At 45.5% G+C, this 25,056-nt stretch overlaps 2 protein-coding genes across 5 annotated transcripts in view; one reads left to right on the top strand and one right to left on the bottom strand.

Moving 5' to 3' along the window:
- Positions 1–11,220, top strand: part of CIC (capicua transcriptional repressor) — a 34,332-nt gene extending 23,112 nt beyond the window's left edge. Inside the window, exons 8-16 of one of the 2 annotated variants that reach the window (XM_085859162.1) lie at positions 64–769; positions 1,086–1,177; positions 1,331–1,518; positions 1,626–1,848; positions 6,879–7,036; positions 8,539–8,690; positions 8,975–9,160; positions 9,295–9,438; positions 9,616–11,220. In XM_085859162.1, the coding sequence (XP_085715288.1) occupies positions 64–769; positions 1,086–1,177; positions 1,331–1,518; positions 1,626–1,848; positions 6,879–7,036; positions 8,539–8,690; positions 8,975–9,160; positions 9,295–9,438; positions 9,616–9,875 (2,109 nt within the window). In that variant the 3' untranslated portion in view covers positions 9,876–11,220. Of the gene's footprint in view, positions 1–63; positions 770–1,085; positions 1,178–1,330; positions 1,519–1,625; positions 1,849–6,875; positions 7,037–8,538; positions 8,691–8,974; positions 9,161–9,294; positions 9,439–9,615 lie in introns of both variants that reach the window. The other variant, XM_085859161.1, reaches the window with a different exon arrangement.
- Positions 11,221–12,785: 1,565 nt separating this feature from the next.
- On the bottom strand, positions 12,786–24,718 carry LOC147010314 (uncharacterized). Of its 3 annotated transcripts, XR_015052279.1 has the most exons (4): positions 23,892–24,021; positions 20,787–20,846; positions 17,989–20,582; positions 12,786–17,661 (listed from the first exon to the last, which is right to left on the bottom strand). XR_015052279.1 is itself a non-coding variant. In XM_085859175.1 (3 exons), exons 1-3 carry the CDS (start codon positions 24,574–24,576, stop codon positions 19,195–19,197), a joined length of 1,542 nt encoding a protein of 513 aa, XP_085715301.1. In that variant the 5' UTR covers positions 24,577–24,718; the 3' UTR covers positions 12,786–19,194. The 3 variants fall into 3 exon arrangements, 2 of the variants coding, with proteins under 2 accessions (XP_085715301.1, XP_085715300.1); XM_085859175.1 differs by lacking the exon at positions 23,892–24,021 and adding an exon at positions 24,483–24,718 and having other exon boundaries at positions 12,786–20,582; XM_085859174.1 differs by having other exon boundaries at positions 12,786–20,582.
- Between the last annotated feature and the right edge of the window lie 338 nt (positions 24,719–25,056).

The following is a 25,056-nucleotide window of genomic DNA, read 5'->3' as shown; positions in this document are numbered from 1 at the left end:
ATTATTTTAATGAATAGTTGTTATACATTTGTTTTTTCTTTCCCATATTACTTCTTGCTATAGACTCCCTGCCTCGTTCCCATGACACCTTTCTCGGGTTCCGGTCCAGCTTCAACTGCATCCACAACCGACACGAGGTCAGCTGTGGATGACTGTGGCGTTTTGGGCAGGAACATCAAGACCGCTGCCCCAAGATCTGTGTCAGCAGAGACATCGTCGCAGCAGCAGCAACAGCAGCAGCAGCAGCAACTCCGTGTGTTTGTTTCCTCGGGCACGGCTTCCGTGATTCGCCACTTGGATACTCGTGGAGTCGTTCGTTTTCCACCTCCAGCTCTCGATGCCTTAGTAACTTCTCAATCCCATACTCCACCAGTGACTGTTACAGCTCCATTACAGACTCCGGCGACTCGTGTTCATCTACCCCAGCAAGCCATTTCTTGGCCCCACATTTCCCAGCATGCACCAGGGCAACCTCTTTCCCTTATACCATTTCACCCTTCCACAACTCCCCAGAATTACACTTCAAACACCTCAATGTTGTTGTCCCAACCTACCCAGCATGCGTTAGGGCAAATGCTGCTGCTCCCATCTTCCCAACATGCATTGGGAGGGGCAGGTATAGTAACGGCAGAGCCAATGCACAGTGCGGTGGGGAAACGGGTACCATTTTCCCAGCCTGCCGCAGGGCTTGTGTCCCAGAATGCCTTGGTGACTGCATTGCCTCTTCCCCGACCATCGGTGTCCATGACAACAACAGCACAGCCACGGGGTGAGCAATTAATTTCCCTTATAATATGGAAAGGCTTTATTATTCAACCAGGGCTCTTTACCATAGTGGAAGGAGCTTTTCCATTAATTGATTTGATGATTGTACAATGGTATAGTAGGATAACTCATTGGGAGCTATCTCACTTGAGGTATCTGTTCTTGAATTAGATATCTGACAGAATAAAGTCCCTGAGTGGGCCCCCTTCCATTTTACCACACTGTTATCGTGATTATCCATGTGATGATCTGTAAATTTCCATTCTCATCTGTGGTGATGATCTCAAGGTGGTGCGTTCTGGCCGCCCATACCCGAACAGCTTTCTTTCCATCTGATGTTGCCACAAATACGACTGGACTCGCAGGGAGAATGTCCAGCATTGCCATGACAACAAACGCCATCAAAGCTGAGGTTTGACAAGTGGTCTGCCTGTCTATCCCTTAATCTCCACCCAGCTAAACTCTTCAGAGCAAGAAGGTTGATTAAGAAGATTTGTACATCAAAGCAGAGAGACACGAAATAAGATTCGATTTGTCTTCCTTGTTCCCAATCCTGTGAACCCAGATCCTTCAGCCTGTTATTCCCACTGTTTCTCCTTTACAACTCAACAAGGTGGTCTCCACCTCTTTGTTGACCACCTCAGAGCCATTGACGACTCTCACAGCCATAACTGTTTCTGCGGCGACTTCCATGTCAGATGTTAAGGAAATGGATCCTGGGAAGGGGAAGGTGCCACAATCTCCAATGAGCGAGTGAGGATTATTTATCATTATTTTGAACCATAACGATCCATTATTGAGCCCAATATTGCCTTTTTATTTTTATTTCCTTTTTTGCTCTTGTTTTTGTGCATCCCCAGTCAAGCAGCTGCAGAAGTGTACACAGAAGGATCTCATCTGGTCATGGCAATTCCAGCCACACCTGTGGAGGTTGCGGGGGCAACCAAACAAGGACAGCGAATCAGGATGGCCCAAGGGGGTGCGGCCTCCAATGTTGCCATTCCGACAGCACCGGTGGTTATGGAGACTGTGGAGAGGATGGTGGGAGAGAGAAGGGTTGATGCGCCGAGGGTGGCTTCTGATGTGAGTCGTGAAGACATTTGCTTTGGGTTATTTTGAGTAGTAGTAAATTGTATGGTGAAAGGAAGATAGCCTAGACACATTCCACATGACAAGTTCGTAACCGCAATGGACAGACTGGTAGGAAAATCAATATTCATGGAGTTTTTTTCAAAGAAAAAACAACTTAAAGAATGTGTTCGATTTCTCCTGAGCCACAATTTCTTTACATTTGGCAACAAGATGCTCCAGTAGACAGTGGGGATACCCGTGGGTTCAGATCCGACCCCTTTCTTTGTAAATATGTTCCTGCACATTTACGAGTCTGATTGGGTCCAGAACATGTGTAGGAACAAACAACTGTGAGAAGGTGTGGAAACACCTTCAGATTCATTGATGATTTACTCGCAATTAATGATGGGTTTGTATTTGATCAGCTTCATGATCATATATATCGAAAATAACTTTAATTAAAAAAGGAAAACCAAACTCACACTTCAGTTTTTTTTTCACAATTACAAATCGATATCAACAATAATAAATTTCACACCAAATTATGTAATAAACGAGATCGTTTTTCCTTCCACATTGCACGAATGGCTTCCTTAAACAGAAACATTCCAAAGAAGTTATTCTACAGTACGGTTACAGGTGAAACGAGAAGGGTACTCGGTCGGGCGCACACCTCCGCCACAGCACAGAACTTATCAATGGATTAAAACAACGAATCAGACATTTGTTAACACAGAACTGAACTTATCAATGGACTAAAACAACCAGTAAGATGTTTATTAACAGAGCACTGAACTTATCAATAGATTAAAACATCGAGTCAGACATTTACTAATACAGCACTGAACTTATCACAACTAATATTTACCAATACAGCACTCAAAAGCAACTGGTCAGGTCAGATTAGATCTGTGACTTGCTTCAGGTATCATGTAAACCTGTACGAACCTGTTCCATGGTCCGGTTGGTGGCGACTAAATCGTCTCCTCCACCAGGTTTTCTGGTGAGGAGGGTATATGATATGGACACCCATCAGGATTAAAAACAAAACCTGTCAAAGGGCGGAGGAGCTCCTTGTGAGCTAACGGCCATCTGTATCAAGTGCCCAACTGTGTCTGCGGCCGTCCTCCTGCAGTTGGGTTACTTTTTATTAGGAGGTTGGTGGCAGGATTTTCACTCCGGCCACTGTAAAACACTTCATTCCGCAAAACATTCCAAAAGGACAAAAAAAATCTGAAAACCCACTCCGTGGAAGTACCACCTGGGCAGCTTCCCTTCGCAGGGCATTTCACCAGATGACGGGATTGGGGCAAAGCCTTCAGGACCCCCAATCTTTGATGATAGGAGGGAAACCACGGGGTAACATTCCAGGGTCAGATTGCGGTGGTGTGTGGAGGAGTGGTGCTGAGGTATCGTCCACCAGACAGCAGTCTCCTTGGGTTAACCTGAGGCGGTCTCTTTGGGTGGGTGCCTGGATTGTCCTTTCCCTAAGAGACGATGATCACCTGTCTCTGTTATCATCTGAGCTCAAGTATTTGAACACCAGTATTGCAGCACTCTCTGAAGTTCGGAGACCGCATATTGGCGAGATCATGGTGGGTGTTACACCCACTATTGCACAGGTCACTCTGATGATTAGCAGGCCCAAGGAGTTGCTGTATCTGTGCCGAATAAGCTGATTCCAATGATAATAGAGGTAACACCGGTTAATGAGCGTATTAAGAGATGAAGGATTCGTCAATCCTTGGGTGTCATTTCTCTGGTCTCTGTATATGTTCTGATTGAGGAGAGTGATCTCACCGTGAAGAACGCATTCTATGCCACACTTGAGTCTGTGGTCTATCAGTGCCCCAAGTGAGATGCTCTTCTAGTTTTGGGGGATTTCAGTGCATCGACTGGAACTGATGGGGATGGTTATGAGACATGTGTTGCTCCCCATGCGTCTGAAACTGTGAACCAGAATAGCACTAAGTTCCTTGACTCTGCAAGGAGTCATGGACTAATGGTGACTGGTTCATGGTTTCAGCACCCACAAGCTCATCGCTGGACTTGGTATTCCAACGCTGGTAGTGTGGCAAAGGAGATTGACCATATGCTTGATGATGGTCGACGGAGGATGACCCAGAACTGCAGGGCCTTCTGGAGTACTCAGTTCCTCAATACTGACCACCAGCTTGTTGTAGCAACTCTGAAGTTGCAGTTTAAATCCAGGAGATGGTACCATCCCAGCCTAGGATGGATGTTGGCAAGCTCAAGGATGAGAGGATGAGAGGATGAGAGGGATGAGGAGTTTGCGAACAGGCTGAGTGGAGATTTGGGGGGGTCTGGATGCTTTGGGGGTTCCTGAAGAGTTGTGGAGTGTCTTCAACACCACCATCCTTGATGTTGCTGGTAGATGTCTTGGAACTCACCGGAGGGCAAAGAAGAATTTTGTCTCTCAAGGGACACTGGATACCATTGCTCAGTCGCAGGACAGTCTGAATGGCAGAGCTGAGCTGCTCAGGGAGCTGAGGCATAAAACTGTACGTGCGCTAAGGGAGGGCACGAAGGCCTTTGTGTAAGGAATCTCTGAGGGGGTAGAGCATCATCTGTGTTGAGTGATTCTCATCCTGCTTACAGGAGAATTCGCGCATTGCATTCCTCCAAGCCCATCTCTTGGTATACTGCAGTTATAGCAGATGGCGGTGGGCTCTTGACAGAGGAGTCCGAAGTGAAGGCCCGCTGGGCCGGTTACTTTGAGCGGCTGTACCAGGCTGATCCACCATCTGTTGAGTTGGACGTCAGGGGTGTTACAATCCCTGTTGCTGACCCTCCAATCAACTGTGATCCACCTTCCTTTGTGGAATCACGGGCTTCAGTGAACTGGTTGAAATGGGGTAAATCTCCTGGGATCTGTGGCATCCATGCTGAACTTCTCAAGGCTGGTGGAAATGCGGCACTCATGTCATTGCATGCAGTTCTGTGCTCTGCCTGGAACAAAGGCATCATCCCAACTGACTGGAAGAGGGGCCTTGTTGTCCCTCTTTGGAAAGGGAAGGGTGATCACCAAGACTGCAACAACTACCGAGGGGTGACGCTGTTCTCAGTGCCCGCCAAGGTCTTTGCTCGGATAATTATTGATGGGGTTCGCCACCATCTGCTTGAGCACCAGCATCCAGAGCAATCAGGCTTTACACCAAAGAGGTCAACGATTGACCGTATTCTTGCTCTTCGGGTCCTCATTGAAAGCCGATGAGAGTTTTGGCAGGGGCTGCTTACAACCTATGTTGATCTCTGTAAAGCATTCGATTCAGTGATTCAGGATGCCCTCTGGAGGATTCTTGGTCTTCGTGGGGTGCCACCAAAACTGATCAATCTGATGTCTGAATGATACTCTGGTAGTGAGAGTGGTGTGATATGTGGTGGTACCATCTCTGACTTATTTCCGTTTGTTACTGGAGTTTGTCAAGGGTGTGTACTGGCCCCCACACTTTTCAGCGCTTGTATGGACTGGATTCTGGCAAGGATGTCGGAGAGATCAAGCTGCGACGCATAGTTTGCGAATGTCAAGATCTCTGACCTTGATTTCACAGCTGATGCAGTCTTCTTTGCGGAGACTTCAGATATCCTTTTGGGGGCCCTCGAGGTGCTGAATGAGGAGTCGGAGCCACTGGGATTTTGGGTTTCCTGGGTCAAAACTAAGATCCAGGATTTCAATGACATCTTGGATGCTGCTATTTGTCTGTACCTGTTTGTGGTGAGGATGTTGAGGTCACAGAGAGATTAACTTACCTTGGCAGTGATATTCATGTCTCTGCTGGCTGTGAGTCAGAGATCAATAGTTGTCTGGGTCGGGCCTGGGGAGTCATGGATTCACTGGATTGTGGGGTGTGGCACTGCTGGTACCTGTGCAGGAGGAAGAAAGTCTGAGTCTTCAGGTCCTTGCTGCTTCCAGTCTTGCTCTATGGATGTGAGAGTTGGACTCTGACCAGGGATCTGAGATGGAGACTTTATCCCTTTGGTACCAGGTCTCTTCGGAGAATCCTTGGCTATCGCTGGTCGGACTTTGTGTCCATCGAGTGGTTGCTGAGAGAGATTCAAATGAGATTTGATACCTGCAGAATCTGTGAGCATCAGCTGTGGCTATATGGACATGTGGCTCGTTTTCCTGATGCTGATCCTGCTCACCAAATTCTCTCAGCGAGGGAGCCTCGTGAGTGGAGGAGGCCAATGGGCCGACCACATCACTCATGGTTGCAGTAGGTTGATCAACATCTCAAGGAGATGGGGATGGGCCAGGAATCTGCCTGGGCGATGGGCAGACGGAGGTCCCTGGAGTACTGGCGGAAAGTGGACGCATCGATGCGCTGCTTTGACGCATGCTCCCATACCTGACCTGAACTTATCAATCGATTAAAACAACTAGTCAGCCATTTACTAAAACAGCACTGATCTTATCAATCGATTAAAACTTGTTCGCCATTTACTAAAACAGCACTGATCTTATCAATCGATTAAAACAACTAGTCAGCCATTTACTAAAACAGCACTGATCTTATCAATCGATTAAAACTAGTTAGCCATTTACTAATACAGCACATTAACTTATCAAGAGATTAAAACAACTCGTCACATGTTGATAAACACAACACTGAACTCATCAATCGATTAAAATAACAACTCAGCCATTTACTAAAACAGCACTGATCTTATCAATCGATTAATACAACTCGTCACATGTTGATAAACACAGCACTGATCTTTTCAATCGATTAAAACAACTTGTCAGCCATTTACTAAAACAGCACTGATCTTATCAATATATTAAAACAACTAGTCAGCCATTTACTAATACAGCTGTGAACTTATCAATAGATTAAAAGAACTCGTCATCATACACATACATGCATCTCAAAATAGAAATGTCTTCCTGTGATTGCTTTGTATTTGGTTTAGATTGAGGAAACTTCAAAATGAAACCAAAAAATGTCATGTTTTTAAAGTCATCATTTGTATGTCTTTGGTTCATACTGGTTTTGCAATCCTTGCCGCTCATCCAGCAGAGTGCCAACCTTCCAAGCAGCGGCGTGAAAGTGGAAGGATGTGGTTTGACCACGGCCTCTGGCGCTACCACGGACGTGCCGGAGAGGCTCGAAGAACCGGGCAAGAGGCCAAAGGTGAAGCCTCCACCTCTCAAGAGAACGTTCGACTCTGTGGACAAGTGAGCCGACGTCCCTTTTGGTGGAACGTGCGGCGCGCGTATCCTTCTGACGCAGAGTTGAGAAAGCACAAGGGTGGGCAGAGGGAATCAAATAGTTTTGAATTTAGTATTTACCTGATGTGCACAGAATGTGAGTCAGCTACAGCGCACAAGCGTTAATCGTGATTGTTTTGATACAATTGCAAATACTCCTTACTAGTTTGATCTCATTTAGTTTGGTAGGATTTGAGGCCTAATGGGATCCATTAAACAAGTGATGTTTTACATTGTTGTGGTTGGGATTAGATGTTAAAAGGAAAAAAAAAACAATCAGGTCGACCTTTCGGATGAAGTTTGTGCCATAGGGTGCACCAGAGGGGTTTATTATAGTCCTGCAGGTGCTCGTTCTGATTGTTAATTGATTCAACGTTGGCACGTAATAGACGTGACATAACGACATATGATTCGAACTCGGGATTGTGAGAAGTTCTCAAGCCTGATCTATCGGGGTCAAGTCGAGTGACGTGAACGTCAGCTCCAGGTTGGGAAACATTTTCTATGTTTGCCCTGAAACTGCCACGACAGAGCATCACGATGACCTTTGAACCCAGCATCAGCTCCACACATGCGCAAAGCACCAATTGTTGTTTCTCAAATTCCAAACGTTTATTTCCAATGGTTTTTAAATCACTCTTGCCACCTGTTGGCATTGACCATCAGGTGATGTGCTTTCACTGTTCTCCAGTAAAATCACTGTTTGCCATTCTCATCTGAGCACTCACATCATGATGCTGAGAAAACATCTTATAAATCCCATATACTTTGATTTATACATTGTCTACCCATGTTCTTGTTCCTGTGAAGTGTACACGTGTCCTTATGTACTTACTTGTCCAATGACATCTGTGTAGAAGTTCCTCCAGAAGAACGTCAGATGTTTTGGTCACAGTTACCTCATTGGTGGATGAGGCCAACGTACAGGAAGTGTTGATGAAGGCCACTCCGTGGCTGAAATGTTTAACTCTCTGAGTCTTTTTCTTTCTGGATGAAAAGCCCGAGTCAGTTACACCTTTGCGTTCTACGCTCTATGGTTCCCTCGATTCTGGTGTTCCTCCACATGAGATGTATAATTCGTGTGTGTGTGTGTGTGTGTGTGTGTGTGTGTGTGTGTGTGTGTGTGTGTGTGTGTGTGTGTGTGTGTGTGTGTGTGTGTGTGTGTGTGTGTGTGTGTCCGTCCACGAGCCTTGGATCACTGTAAAACAGGACATCGAATGACTTGGACCGTGGATGGGGATGGGTTGTGGTGAAGTTGAAACCTTGAAAGTGATTAAGTAGTTTTGTGAATCCTAAGCAGTGGCCGTGGTTCCTTTTGATCACCGAAGTCTCAGCAATTTAAACATAGAACCTTTTTGTGGACTTGCATGAGACTCGGATTGCCACTGTGAGACCCTTCCTTGGCGTGAGTTTTCCGTCACCTGGTGCTTCAACCACAACCTTTCTTCTGTGACCTGTCACTTCCTAAGGGTTCTGTCGGATGTTGAATTTGAGGAAAGATTTGCTGGCCTGCCCGAGTTTCGCCCAGAAGAAGCGTTACCTTCTCCCAGCCTGCAGGCCCTGGCGACGTCACCGCGAGCCATTCTCTGTAGCTACCGCAAGAAGAGGAAAAACTCGACAGGTAACATGATGATTATGTAACTTCACAGTGAACATCCGATTCTTTGTTTTTGCAGTGTGGTGACGTACATCATGTGTGCTAACGGGAGAATAATAGGCTAAAAATGAATGCATTGTTAATGATTTTATATTGTGCATTGCAGTGACATCATGACATGTGAACTCGTTAAGTTTGTCAAGAGGATGTGCGGGTGCTGTGTGCTGTGCATGTTCCCTCTCCACATTTTCACAGGACCTGTAAATGAGTATAACCCCCCCCCCCCAATATTCCCCTCCACCATGTAGATTTTGACTCTCCAGGAGATGAGACCACATCACCGCGACGACGTTCACGCTCCAGGGCAGGTGGCGTGGGTGGCGGCAGCGAACCTAGCACACCCAAGAGTGGGCGCTGTGAGGGAGAGGTGTTCCTCTTCGACCGCCCAGGCACTGGGCTGGACGTGCTTGCCGAAGCTGCCACGGCCCGCAGGGGTAACCTGAGTTAGGGTCGCTTGGCCCAGGCAATCTGTTTGGATGGCTGTTTAAAGCCGGTCCTTCGCTTTTTGGTTGTGACATCACTCGTACTTTGACCTTGTCACTTGTGATATTACTTGGTCTTGTTTCAGGCTCTCAAGGGGACGAAAGTGAAGAAGCATTGACGGGTGAAGGTGGTGATGCAGAGCGATCATTCTCTTCACTTCGTCGGACACTAGATCAGCGTAGAGCGTTGGTCATGCAGTTATTTCACGACCATGGATTCTTTCCCTCGGGTACAACCTTCCTATCTGACATCTTTCCTCATACTCCTCCTCGCTTACCTATTCCAACCCTTCAATATGTTAAATCATTTTCCTCATCCACTCTACCTTGTGTAAAAGTTATTTTTTTTTTAATCAAACATGCTTTCAAACCAATAAACTCCAACAATATTGTCCTTTCACCCCCAGCACAAGCTACCACTGCATTCCAGTCTCGCTACGTGGACATATTTCCGACCAAGGCTTGTCTGCAATTAAAAATCCGTGAGGTCAGACAAAAGATCATGCAGACGGCTTGCTCTTCAGACGCCATCGATTCTTTTTCTTTGGCAGCACCTTGTTTGTCGTCTGCTCAGCCAGAAGACTCCGACACGAGCCCCTCGCTCAACACTCCTAATCCCACTCGGCCTGATCCCTTGACACCAGAGCCGCCCGATACTACTCCTTAGACTGCTTTTCTCTTATGTGGCTAATCTTTGCGCTCCTGGGAAACGTCCACGGCGAGGAACTAGGTGGAAGTCGTCGCCACCACGTGTCGCCTGTCCATTCAGGCCTAAGTCACATTTGCCACGGCGGCCGTGGGGTCTCCAAAATCTATGGCCACGAGAAATTATACGGCGGCCGCAGTATTTCCATGGTCACACAATGTAGCAGTCACATATGTTTTTATTTTTCGGGGAGCCGCACGGCCTATTTATAAATCGCGGAGACCGAAACATGGGGGTGCTGTACGGTCTTTGATTTGATGTCGCACGGTGACCTTAGGGCGTTCCTGCGACGGCCATAGAATTTTCAAGGCAGACGCAAGGTGCCCGCAAGGCAACCGCAGGGGGGCCCTAAGGCGAGCGTGCGGCCAGACGGACGGTAACGAATGGGTAAACTTTTATTTTTTTTTTCCCAGTTTTTTTTTGTTTCGGCTTGTCAAATTGCTCTGGCGAACGTAGAAATGAAAAAAGTTATAACTCCGCGTTATAATTCCACGCCGACCTTATGGCCTGTAAAATATAGCCAAACGGCGTAGGGCCACCCTGAGGCCACCGCAGAAACTCTGCGGCCGCCGCACGTTTCTGTCAATTCAGAGGGCGTACGGCCGCCGTATCCTCGCCGTAGAGCAAATGTGACTTAGGCCTAGGTCTTAGAAATTGTGGAGACCGAAAACGTGGGGTTGCCGTACAGTCTTTGATTTGATGTCGCACGGTGACCTTAAGGGGGCTCTGCGGCAGCCATAGAATTTTCAAGGCAGATGCAAGGTAGCCTCAAGGTGCCTGCAAGGCGACCGCAGGGGGCCCTAAGGCGAACGTGCGGCCAGACGGACGGTAACGAATGGGTTAATTTTTTTTTACCAGTTTTTTTGTTTCGGCTTGTCGAATTGCTACGGCAAACGTAGAAATGAAAAAAAAGTTATAACTCCGCGTTATAATTCCACGGCGACCTTACGAACTTTAAAATATAGCAAAACGGCGTGGGGCCACCCTGAGGCCACCGCAGAAACTCTGCGGCCGCCGCACGTTTCTGTCAATTCAGAAGGCGTACGGCAGCCGTATCCTCGCCGTAGAGCAAATGTGACTTAGGCCTCACCGTCTAACTTTGTGGGTCCCAGCAGGCACCGTGTTTTCTCATTGTTTGCTATATTGTATTTTCTAGTGGTTTTACAGCTAATATTTTGATATTTATACATGATATATGCACCTTTTCCTACAAACCTGTTTCCTGTTTAGCTTCCCACTCCCAACGACTTCTGTGAGAGAGATAACCCTATCCTATCCCAAACAAGAATAAATGAAATGCTGGCAACGCAGTGAGCCGTTTGTACTGGTTAAGGTGGAATGACAGAGACGGCCGATGTTTCTCGACATTCCTCGAAATCAAACACCTTTAATGACATGATGGTTCAGTTTGTTTTATTTATCTCAAGACGAGAAGCCGCTGACGTGGAAGACACGCAGTGCACTGCATTACAGAAAATAGGAAACGCACTTTTGGAGCAATGTTAGGGTTGATTTCTTGGGATCGGGTGGGGTTGATTTGTAGGGATCGGGTGGGTTTGATTTGTCAGGATCAGGTGCGGTTGATTTGTAGGCATCAGGTGGAGTTGATTTCTAGGGATCGGGTAGTGTTGATTTCTCGGGATCCATTGGGGTTTGTTTCAAGGAATTGGGTAGGGTTCATTTCTCGGAATCGGTTGGGGTTGATTTGAGGGATCAGTTGGGGTTGATTTCTTGGGATCGGGTAGTGTTGATTTTGAGGGATCAGTTAGGTTTGATTTATAAGGTTCGGTTAAGGTTGATTTATTGGGATCAGTTATGGTACATTTTCTGGTTATTTTGGGATTTATTTTATGGTTCAGTTGTAGTTCGGTTGAGTTGATTTTGGGGTTCGCTAGGGGTTGATTTTTAGGGACGAAGGGTTGGGGTTGATTTAAGAGTTAGGTTATGGTTGATTTTTAGGGTTTAGTTGGGGTTTATTTTACGGGTCGGGATCATTTTTAGGGACGAAGGGTGAGGGTTGATTTAAGGGTTCGGTTGGGATTACTTTTTCATGAGGAAGGGTTAGAGTTTGGTTTGGGTGTATTTTATAATTCGGGGTGATTTTATAATTCGGTTCGGGTTGATTCTGGAGTTCAGTTCGGGTTGATTCTGGAGTTCAGTTCGGGTTGATTTTAGAGTTCGGTTCGGGTTGATTCTGGACTTCGGTTTAGGTTGATTTTAGAGTTCGGTTCGGGTTGATTCTGGAGTTCGGTTCGGGTTGATTTTGGAGTTTGGTTTGGGTTGATTTTGGAGTTGATTTTAGACTGTGTCGGAGTGGCGACCCGTCCAGGATTGTGCCCAATAGCCACGAAGTCTGCTTTGGCAGCACCAACGCTCTGCACAGAATATGGTCCCATTGGATGGATGGTTTGATTGGGGTCGATTTTAGAGTTTGGCTGGGGTTGACTTTTGTGAATCTCTGTGTGTGCAGGATACAAACTTTACTAATCTGTTTACAGGAAGGATATGCTTAACATGGAGGCATCTCATGTTTGGTTAAAAAAAAATAAAAAAAATTATATTCTCTCAAAGTGGAAACACCGTAACACATTGAGAAACGTTCTTTCTTTCTTTCCAACAAATTCCAATTACACACCATTCCTTTCTTTCCAAGCCAATTCTCCCCAAAATTGGCAGGGATGGAACGTGGTATGTTACACCAAGACCCCAAATTTGACTTTGAGGTGTCATGGTCCACTGAACCAAAACCCCAAATTTAGTGTAGAAGTACCATGGTCCAAAACACACAGACCCCTTTATCATTTCTTCTCCAATTATTCCCCACACCACCCCCCTCCCCCTCCCCAGTTCAGGTTTTTAAAGGGTAAAAGGTGAAACGATGAACATCTAATTTGTAGTCAGTCATTCCCTTGTATTTCAGATGATGGAGATGAGTTATGGTAGAAAGGTGCTTCAACAGCTCTGGTGGGGTTGTGAAAATTTCAGATCGGAGTAGGTTTGTGTTTATACAGGGGTCAAAGGTCAAAATCCAATGCAAAATTAAGTTTTCTGGCCTACTAAGCAATTATATTTCAATAAATGCAGACAGGAATTGGTACAAACAAAACGTACAGATTTATTACAAAAATACCTTCCTGCATTACCTGCAGATGAGAACAGGTAACCAATTGAAACATTATTTTATAAAACGTCAAAATCGACCACATAACAATGAGAATTCCACGATGCTCAAACACCGATTTATCAACCTGTTGCAACCTGTTATAAGTGCAAATTACAGGGGACATTTATGTCTGTTTGCGAATGTCTCCAATTGTTATTTTACACATTGATCTTGGGCTCTCATGAAGCACAAAGACAGTGCACTTTTGTAAGTTTCTCGGAGATTATTGGGTTATGGACGAACTTCTCTGCTCTGTGGATTTGAACCCAGGTTCTCTGCATCATGATTCCTCGTCCATAATTGGATGAGAACTCATTATTCCATGGGCCGCGTCCATAAAAATCTCTTGAAAATGAAGAACCTGGTTGTATAATTTGTGAGGAATCATGAAAACAGCTCTGAGTGAATGAAGTTGAAGAGGTGCGAAATTCAAAACAATCATCTGTTGAATTCTTGTGCAAATCCCAACTCATTGAAATGTTATAAAACTTCATTTTTATTAATGTGGGGATAAAATCTTTGGAACATTGATCAGACGAATTAATCAGGACAATCCATGTTCTATTCTAAATATTACACATCGATGCAAGTTCCCCGATTGTGTCTGAATGGGGTAAACATCGTAACCACAGTACTATAATGCTGAATGATGATGCCTCGTTTAAGAGCTCTTCGGTCCAGATGGTGCATGCGGAGGTTTAAAAATCTCGATATTTACACAATTTTGAATTATGCCCATTTTTGTTTGCGCACACTGATGGTGTATAGGCTCAGAGTTGTTGGTTGACGCACTGACCGGAAGTAAAATATATATACTACAAACTATTCAGTCAACGTATAATTGCCTTTTCATCTATTTACTTTACAGAGAAACCTTAGCAGTCTTAACAGTGCTTATTATGCTGTGAAAGAACATTCATAGCAAACTCCATAAATATTCACGTGCCACGGTGAATATAGCAATTGAAAAACTTCAGAAAATTTGCACCGTTCTCAGAAAGCTCGCCGTTCCCCGCCAGGTGCAAGCGCTTTGTTGACACCTGCTAGACGGAAGGTGGAGCACGTGTTTCCATATGTTTCCATATTACTCTTCCAGAGGGAGCATGTGTTTCATACGAATACCATCCAGGGATTCAGTGCCTCATTTCCGTTCCTGGGATTTCCTGGCATTCATGCATGTTAATGTTTTCAATCAAACAAAAAGTTTACAATTTTCATGCAAAAACTTACACCACACAACATCTACCAGGTTTTATTTATGGCAGAGACTTTATTCAAAAGATAATTCACATCGTTAATCCATCCACCCAAAGGGTGGGCAAACTGCCTGTGTTTTCGTATGATTTGAGAAATGTTTGTTTGTTTGACTTGTATTCGCTTGTGAATCTCTGGACAGAATGAGTTTAAAACTGGTGGTTGTAGTCATCGGCTAATCCAGATTTTGAAAATTCCCATTATTTTAGGAACTGATGGCAAATTTGAGGAAAAGTTGGCAAATGGTCATATATTTTGGTTTGGGCGTGCTGAATCCATTTCTGCAACATGCAAATTTGTATCTGTCACGGTGAACCTATTATGGGCCAAAAACAAAATGTCTGCCAAGTTATTTGAAATGACTGGCAGTGTGTTCAGTGCAGTTGTTCTCGAGATGATATGAATTTGGTTTAACCTTGCGATTGCTATGTTGCAGCAAACCTTCATGTTCGCGACATGTTAAGCCTTTCATTTGCATCCAAGATGTTTGCCAAAAAGGTGGGGCTATGAAATGAAACAACAAGCAACAGAACAAAATGTGTTTTTGACCTATAATTAAATGTAAAAAGGGCCTCTTCAAAAACTCTCTTGATGGGAATAAAATAGTGCAAGGCATATTCAATAATATATGTCACATGTTCAGCAGTTCTGCTTTAAGGTTAACCTGCAGCTCTGTACCATTTGTGCTTCGTCTTCCAAGACTCGTTGCTGCACGTCTCGCTGATGATTCTGCACTTACAGGTCATTGTACATAGCAGGCATGACTTTTTACATTTGCAGCGAGCAGTCATGCACCTTGTTATGCAGCCACAGCTGATCAGCTCCATACGTAAATCTGGAATGGGAGGAAGCGACATCAGGACTGACGCTAAAGATCCGGCTTCCAGCTTCCATCCCATGGTCTCAGGTCGGGGTATCTCAGGATACTGCAAGTGAGCTTGTTTCCACACCAATGCCTGGTAATGGGAGTGCTTGATGTGGTACCTTGAGGCATCACTTGTGGGTAGAAGTCTGTCCAGTGTGTGATCTTTGATGAATATACTCGCTCATGCGTCGTTCACGCTGGCACTGTTCGGAAACTACCCCATACATCTTGCTGATAAAGTTCTGGACCTATTTAACTGCTTCTTCCAGCATGGTCAGTACCTTCACCAAGATTCTTCAGCAGTTCATGGTGCTGCTGTAAAGCTTTCCAGCTTGTCTTCTTGGTGTGTTCCACAAATAAGTGGTATCACATCCTGTCAGTGCATGAAATGCTGAAACTAGCTCCAGGACATCCGAGTCCATCTCCAGATGCTCAACGAGAGTGTGGATTGGAACATACTTTCTCTGCTTTGCTGTTCCAGCTTTGAGCCAAACACGGGAGCAGGACATCTTGTCGTGGGCTATCAGCAACACTAATGCTTGTTGCCTGACTGTCCGTACATTGAAGAATGATTTGCATGTCGGCTTCTTCATGGCGGGCCTCCAGCTTCTCTGTATTGACTAAAGGATCAGATGATCCGAGCCTTTCTTCCTGGTTCAAGCCACCAGCAACCACAGTTGTCTTGTCGTTGGGCTCCTTTAAGATTAAGTGTTGTGATCGGAATCGTTGCAGCTCTGCTTTGTTGTCCTGATGAGCAAGAAAATTTTCCCATTTGACGGGAAGGAGGTACATCCCTGCTCTCCATCAACGTTCTGATGGGCACTGACCCTTGGGCATGCCTCTTGTGAGTTCCACCCTTGATGGAAACCTCGTAATATCTGTCGAATACAACATCAATCCGCTTGAACATAATCCCGCTCTGAAGGACAGCATCGACAGATGCATCAGCCAAGTCTCCAAAGGCAGCAGCTTTCTGAAGTTTTTCAATTTCTACAACAAGTACTTGTCCATCGATGATCAAAGTTGGGTTTTCTTGAAGACCTGTTGCTTCAAGCACAGGAAGATCAGGGATTTCAGCAGTCAGGACTTGAGCGATGATCGCCTTGGATCCAGACCGAAGATCACCATTCATTTCTGCCAAAGCATGAGGGACAGGCTGTAGTTCATTGTTGAGGATCGCAAGGAGATTTACATCCTGCCCAGCTTCATCGAACATGATGAGACGTTGGAGAATCTTATGGTCTGTTTTGACAATTATTATTGCACCACCTCGAGGATCTGTATGTTGTACATCAAATAGGGACAAAAAGATAAGAAACTTGTTCTTTGGAAGAGTGTCTCTGAATTTGGTGTTTCTCTTGTCACAAGGAAAAAGCCTGTCTGTAACAAAGGCATTCAGCTGTTCTCGTCCTTTCCTCTCAGCTGCCAGCAGATCTTCAATCTCGTTTGTTGCCAGGCCTTTGTTTGCAATATTTTGCAAAGTTGGAGGCATGTCACTGGAAAACATGTTGAAGCTCTTCAAAGTCATCATTAGACAATCTTCATCTTTGTTGTCTTGCTTTTGTCTGCCGTTCCTGGATTGATTGTGCATGAGGGTATCATCCGATTGAAGGCGAAACACTTCTCTTGTTTCAAAGGCCAGGTGAGATGTTAGATTGTATGAGAGTGCCAGAGTGCTCAGAGCTGAAGACATCTTCGTGATCCCAATGATGCCGCTATCCTTTTTTCCCATTCCAATCAGCCATTCCTGACTGGTCAGGATCCACTTGATTGAACTGGGGAATCCCACATTTTATGACAAAGTTGCTGGCATCAAATTCAGCCATCACTTCTGGAGGAAGTCGATGCATCACATTGAGGTACACTGTTCCCCAGCGAACATAGTTTGTGTGGTTGTATCTCATGAGGAAAGGTAGCGTGGCCTGGAAGGTATACGTGTGTAGTTCCCATATACCGTCTCTTTGAACTTTGGTGAAGAGGAGAAACATTTCAACCATTTTCATGTAACTCCACCAGAACTTGAAGTTTGGGTTGTCATTGTCAGCAACGTAAGCCTCTATGACATCCTGAAACTCGTGAAACCAGCAGGGAGATGAGTTCATCTGCTTTGTAAGTGGAAGATCTCAGCTATTTCTGACCTCAGGTCAGGGTTCTTGATTGTAATGTATTTCAGAACCTCAGGAAGAAGAATTCTCCACATGGCCTGAGGAGTCAGCTTGTGTGTCCTCATTCCTCTTGCATATTATGACTGGCCTATGACTCTGAGAAAGTTCAATGATGTGTGCAGACTACCAAGTCGAATGACCAGAAAGCCATGATACTTCTGCTTTGCCCATTTCAGTTCCATGAGCTCTCTGTACAATGCTTCATCCACTGAAAGCACAACATGGTGCTGTCCAAGATTTCTTGCAACCTGCTTGCATCTCAGGTCCACTGTATTCAGTGTGTCCAATTCATGGCAGAGGCTGAAACAATAGGCATTTAGCCAATAATGTAACACCAATACCAACACACACACATACACATGCCCAGCATTAGGTTCTGTCTGCCAAATCTCTATTTGCTTCCATTCTGTTCAATTTCTATGTGGTACAGGAAACAAAAACAAACTCTTAAGACCTTTACACACAGTGCCCTGGGACAATGATGCTACCCCGCAGCCTTGTGTTGCATCCGAAATAAGGACTGCAAATTCTATCTTGCTTACACCTGGAGCCATCGATACTGTGGAGTAACAAAGCTCACAAAAACGCCACGATTACGAACCCAATGGGACACCTCAATGAGCTCACATTCGATGGACGAAGGCATGTTCTGGGAGCCGTCGGACATGCGAATCGGAGGTCGGTCGAGACATCTGTGATGACGAGTTGACCACCAGCGGAACTCGATTCTTAAACAAAACATTCTTCACCTTTTCACACTTATTAACTTGTGGACACGCACGCATTTATGAAGGGTCATGTATGGTTCTCTGAAAATATTTTACAATAACATTTGTAAGTACTGACCTCATAACACGATAAAAAATTATTTTCTACAAATATTGAAACAATAAACACGTTTTTATGCTTCTGGTGATGAAGTCGCCGGTGGCATTATGTTTTTGGGTCGTCCATCCGTCCGTCCATACATATGTACATGCATACCATCCATCTATCGGGACAGGACTCTGTGCAGAGCGTTGGTGCTGCCTTAGCGGTCTCCTTGACGATTGGGTACAATCCTGGACAGGTCGCCACTCCGATACAGGATACCAGCAAGCTGGCACTCATTTTGCCGACCTCGGAAGGATGACAGGTCGAGTCAACCCCACGTGGTATTAATTCAACAGCCGAGTGGAAATTTAACTCGGGACCCCAGGATCCCAAGCCCCCCACCCTTACCATTAAACCAACAGCAGGTATAAGCGGCAGCCATGTTGGATAGAAAAACAAACATCCAATCAAAACGAAACTTCACCCATGTGATCCTCCACCAAATTTTCAATGACACAGGTCACACGGTTTCCAGCTATGATTTTTTTTTGAAGTATAAACATTTTAAAATCTTATTCTGCAGAACGGCTTGACAGATCGAGGGGAAACTTCACTGACATGTTCCCCAAGCCTTGGGAATACCAGGGTGTTCACAAATAATGAATCGGTCACATGGTCTGGCAGCCATATTGGTTTGAACAAAATTCTTTTTTTTAAATCTCTCTTCAACCACTTCATTAATCAATTTAAAACATCACAGTTATGATTCAGTGGACGTGTGGAATCAATGTTTCAAATTTCAACCTGATTGGACGCATGGTCTGGCAGCCAGAATTATTTAAGATTTTTAATCTGTGTTCAGTGGCAAAAGAAAAAAGAAAAGACAACTTTGTAAACGATAAAACCTGCACAGCTCAGTTATGAGCAAAGATGAAGCAATATCCCAGCCGTGTTGAGGAAGAGTTGGCAAAGGAGATGGAGCGTTTCCTTCTGAGATACGCTATGATGAACTCCTTTCCTTTAAAACTCCTCAAATTTCAGGTCAGATCGAAGAAGGTTGGAAGAGTACTTATGGGGAACCACAAGCTTAGACTGAAGGCCACCCACACCCTCCATTTCCTGCCAATGGAGGTCTGTCGAGGAAAATTCTCGGCGAGGGTGAGAGTTCGGAGGGGGTGCTACATGACGGAGAAGAACTTGACTCATTTCAACCGGGCGCTCCACATCGTAAGTCTGGTGATGAGTCAAAGCAGGGTCACCGGCACCCTCCCTCCAGAAAAATCGGCCCCCAACACCCACGACCCCTTGGACATCATGCACGTCTTGTCGATAAGCGTGCACGGTCGGAGCGGAGAAAGTAGTCGGGGTTGTACGACTGGTGGAGCAACAAGTCTTAAACAAACTAGGTGAAGGCTCATGAAAACGGGAAGGTCCTTCTTGCAGCCGATAGGCTCGCTGCTCAGGGAGCCGACTTGTGCTTCCCGCTTTCTCTTGTGTGTGCCCAGAATGCAACTGACGAGCAGAATTATGGAAGTGGAACGCGAGATCCGGCAACACATCAGGTGGTGATTCCATGGGTCGCATTGTGGAACGATTGTTACAACGTACGACTCCCCCTGCCATGTCATTTCGGTGGTTGGATGGGTTTATGGCTACCCGGTCTGGGTCAGAGCGAGTTCGAACATGGTAGGATGAAGAACCATAAGAGAGTTTGGGGTGAGATGTATGAACAGGTTCCAGTGATGACCTATAATGCACCTTTCCATTGTGAAAGTAAGCGGTTTTTGGCCTGAGGACGGAAGGACGTGGATGATGCTGAGCATTTACTGGATTTCTCTGAGGAAGGCCAACAGGAGAAAGTATTACGGGAACAACTTCTTGGTTGGTGACCAGGCTATAGGTGGATGTCACAGCAAATATAGATTCCTTGGAATTAGTACTTGCCCCTCGTGAGGATCGGGATTGAGGTGGAAGGGCAGAATGCTTCTCACTGTTAAGTTGCTTTGGTTGAATCCCAGAGTTTTGTGGTGGGAGGCAAGGGGGACAAGATGAGGATGTTTGAAAGGAAAGATGTTGCGATTCCTCAGAGGTTGATTGCAGAGTGGTCGGAGGAGATATGGCAGGCAAGGAGGGAGACCTGGGTGGGCTGTATGGAGGAGGAGCTTCACTTGGTGGGGATTGGGAAAGAGGAGGGACAGGAGGTTGGGAGGGTGCTACAAATATAAACATATCTTCTAGAACTGTGCCGTCCGACCGGCGTTCACGTGATCTTGAACCCAAAAGGTTCGCAATATCAGGGGTTTTGAATTTGGAAGCTCTGAAAGGTGAATGTGGTGAAGAACGCGCTTCAGGCAGCACGGGTTGAAGATCATCACTGGAACGAGGGCGTGGAGGCCTTGATGGTGGGACTGTGGATAGACAAAATGACCCAGTGAATAAATACAGAGGTTTAGTGAAGGAATGAAGGTCCATTGAACCAGATACCAGTCCATCTTACAGGACGACCACGTTGAGTGATAATGCGATCATGGCAAAATACATTCAGTTAATTACTACAGGTGAGTTATTGTGTTTAACCGTCAGGTGGATCAATGTCCCACTGTAATCCATACCATGCTTGCTGGCTAAAGCAGACAGAGATTCCTCACTGCGAGATCTCCAACCCAGGCCACCTGCCAAAACATGATCACCACAGAACCACAACTTTAATAAATTATTACAATACAAGAGCATTTTCTTTTGTCACAGTGAACACGAACGGATAATGATGAATACAAAACGCACATTAACCATAAGAGACTGAACTTTTCCTCCCAACTACTTCACCCTCCCTTCTACTTTGCCATCCCTCCCCTCCCCCTACCCCCTCCCCACCCCCACTCTGGACAAGTGAGTGGCCAAGCGAGTTTTAAGGTTCCTCATTCCACGGACGCTCATCACCACGCTCACATTTGGACGCAAAAGGATAGATAAAGAGCAAGAGGGAGGATATGAGCGTGCGGCACCAGTCTTGGGACTCGACTCAGGTGCAGGCCTGCACGCAGCCATAGCTCATGAAAAAATAACTCAGCAAGCCAAAAGAGAGTATGAGAAGGACATGGCTAAGAATATAAACATAATAACAAGGCTTTCTTTAAGTATATCAGGGGAAAAGAACAGGTTAGGACCAGTGTGGACCCGTTGAGGAATAGCATCGGGAGAGTGGTTGGTGAGGAAAGTGAGATGGCAGGCTTATTGAACAGGTATTTTCCTTCAACTTTTACACAATAACAGTCAGAAGAATTGCCAATTGCTGAGAGTATTTATCGAGGAGGTGAGGAAGGGCTTTTACAGGAGATCCAGGTTGGAGTGGAGGAACTAAAGGAACAGCGAGGTAATCTCAGAGAAGATAAGGCTCCGGGTCCAGATATGTACCTGAGAGTATTGATGGAGGTGCTGAGCAGGTAAGCGAGATGTTAACGGATATTTTCAATAGTTCCCTGGAGTCAGGACAGGTACCTGAGGATTGGAGAGTAGCAAATGTAACACCATTATTTAATAAAGGATCCAGAGAAGAATTGGGAAACTTTCGACCTGTTAGTTTGACTTTAGTTGTGGGGAAGGTGTTGGAGACATTAAGTGGGGACGAGATGAGGAACCATTTAAACAAATACAAACTAATTAAAGGTAGTCAGCATGGGTTTACCAAAGGTAGTTCCTATTTGGTACATCAATGATTTGGATAATGGGGTGAAGAGTAAGCTTTCTGAATATGCAGATGACACAAAGCTTGGAGGGTAAGGTGGATAGCAGAGGGGGTGGTGATCAGATTCAGGAAAGTATTGATACTTGTATGGATTGGGAAAAAGATTGGCAGATGTAATTTAACCTGAGCAAGTGTAAGGTGTTGGGGATGGGAAAGAACAATGAAAATAGAGATTACAGGATGTAAGGGGTAATTTTGGAGCGTGTCATACAGGAGAAGGATCTCAGGGTGGTCATACATATACGGGAGGTAAGCAGGTAGCACAGTGCCAGTCAGCTATAGGGAGAGCACATTGGGTTTTAGGTTTTATTCGGAGGGGAATCAATTACAAATCAAGAGGTGGTGTTAACATTGTACAATAATTTAGTGAGGGCCACATTTAGAATATTGTGTGCAGTTTTGGTCACCACAACTTAGGAAGGACATCGATGTCATCGAGAGGGTTCAATGCAGGGTTACTCGACTGAATCCGAGCCGAGCTCGACTATGCTATGAGGAGCGGTTGAAGGAGACAGGGATCTATTCACTAGAAAGGAGGCGGTTGTGAGAAGATATGATAGAGATATTTAAGATAATGAAAGGTTGAGATAAAATAAGTGAAGATGAATTATTAAACAGAGTAGACAATGATAGGACCAGGGGCCATGATCTGAGAGTGAAGAAGAGGAGAGTTAAGATGGAAGTCAGGTAGGGGACTTTTACTCAGAGAGTAGTTAATGCATGGAATGGTCTCCCTGGAAATGTCGTGGCAGCACAAACAGGAGATAAGTTTAAATTAGAATTAGATAGCTATCTGGAAGTTATGGAGATAGAGGGGTATGGGGATGTTGGCAGGACTTTTCGGTAGTTTGAGCATTGATGGGTGATTGTGTGCATGTGTACAGTGTTGGCTGTGGGAGGTCTCGCCAAGGGGTGCTGTGTGGTTGATGTTGTGTGTTCCTCACCCAAGAACCGCCTTCACCTACTCCCTCCCAAACCACCCCTCCCCCCCCTTCCACTCACCCTGGAAGAATTTTTTATTTTCCTTTTTAGCGTATCTGGAACGTAGTTCGCGGAGCTTTTGGGATGGTGCATCGTCCGTTCATAAACACTGACAATTTTTTTATGAAGTCATTATCATTATGTACTATATGTTGGTGAATAATTATCATTATGTACTGTATGTTGGTGAATAATTATCATTATATACTATATATTGGTGAATAATGATCATTATGTGCTGTATGTTGGTGAATAATTATCATTATATACTATATATTGGTGAATAATTATCATTATATACTGTATGTTGGTGAATAATTATCATTATGTACTGTATGTTGGTGAATAATTATCATTATATACTATATATTGGTGAATAATTATCATTATGTGCTGTATGTTGGTGAATAATTATCATTATATACTCTATATTGGTGAATAATTATCATTATGTACTGTATGTTGGTGAATAATTATCATTATATACTATATATTGGTGAATAATTATCATGATGTGCTGTATGTTGGTGAATAATTATCATTATATACTATATATTGGTGAATAATTATCATTATATACTGTATGTTGGTGAATAATCATCATTATGTACTGTATGTTGGTGAATAATTATTGTTGCGTAGCCGGGTTCATGGCGGAACTTGGACGGTGGTGGTCTCCCTGGTTCGCCACGGACTCATTGTGAATCGAGGCCGTCGCACACAAATAAGTCCGTGTCACGGCGGGTCGCTAACCTCGTGCCATTACCAAACAGACATCACTTCAGACCTTCGCTGTACTTAAACCCCAACGTTGCAGCACGACATGCAGCTCAAGCTCAGCTACACTCACCATTGACACCACAATCTCAACCACGACCACCTCCATCACAAACTCGCCTCTACAACTGCTAAGACGCCTCGACCACCTCGTCATAACTCACTGCTACAAATGTCATAATCACGACACCTCAACTCCCACACCAAAGCTCACCGCTGCCACTGATGACCACCACCATCTTATGGGACCAGCAGGAACAAAGAGATGTGTTCATGGACGGGGCGCACGATCGGGTACCTCGCTCCATGTTCAATCTCGGAGCTCCTTCACGTAGTGAGGTGCGGAGCAACTGGGGGCATTTCCGGTGCCGAATCCACGCTTTGGCAGGGCTAAAGCTGGGGTGAGTGTCCACACACCAATGGCGGCACAAGGATATGCCCACGGCTCACCTGTTCCGCCTCCCAGGCTCCACCTTCACAGGAGCACCACGCTCCCTCTCTTCGTCTGGTCCCGCCTTCATCTCGCCTGGCTCAATGTGTACGTTTGCTGCGCTGAGGAGTGAAGCCGGGCCGAGCTCATCGAGAACCAGGCACCGGACGAAGTGCGGCTTTTCACGAACTAATAATTACACAAACAGATTTCTCTACACTCACCTTACGTTCGGTCTATTCTCCTCACACGTTCTTTGCTTCATTTGTGACACCACCCGCCCCACCAACTCCTTTGACCAACACATTTATACCTTCTTCCCCACCTCATCTGCCAATCACTGCACACCTCATCACACCTCCTCCAATCACACACCGTATACATCCCGTCTTCCTCCCTCTTGCCCCAACCAAAGCGACTGGGTTTCCGCCGGTCCATCAGCCGCGCCAGGTATTCTCGAGCTCACCATCACTTCAAGCCGTCTCAATCTTTGTTGCCATTCTCATTTCCTCGGGCGTGCTTCTCATGGCGCCCGTCATGTTAGTATAATCAAGATTGTGGAAGATTAAATCAGTTTCCCTCTGCCCCGTATCTTCTCTTTTGTGCATAACTATTTTCTTTTGCCGCTCTCATTGTGAACGTACCCGGTTCGTCCCGTCTTTTCCTCCATTGTTCCCGCACCGTCCGCACGCAGCCTGCCGGGAAGTTCTACCCCCAGCGATCGCCTCTCGTTAGCCGCCGCGTACTTGGCAGCTCCGCTCGGCTGCGACCGATAAGAGTATGGAACACAAGTACACATCGAGGGCACGAAACCGGAAACGGAAACGCGTAGAGTCGTGTAACCCTGCCAGGATTGGCAGTCAGTACCAGTAGCGTTTGTGGTTGCTTAGCAACCCCCCACGCCTGGCAGCCGCAGCACAGGCCGTTCGGGAGAGACTCGAACCCTAGA

This window comes from Eptatretus burgeri, chromosome 16, assembly GCF_056783735.1.
Source record: "Eptatretus burgeri isolate ZD-2024b chromosome 16, Ebu_testis_v1, whole genome shotgun sequence".
NCBI lineage: Eukaryota > Metazoa > Chordata > Myxini > Myxiniformes > Myxinidae > Eptatretus > Eptatretus burgeri.
Note: the sequence above shows the minus strand (reverse complement) of the source record. Positions and strands in the feature narration are given on the sequence as shown.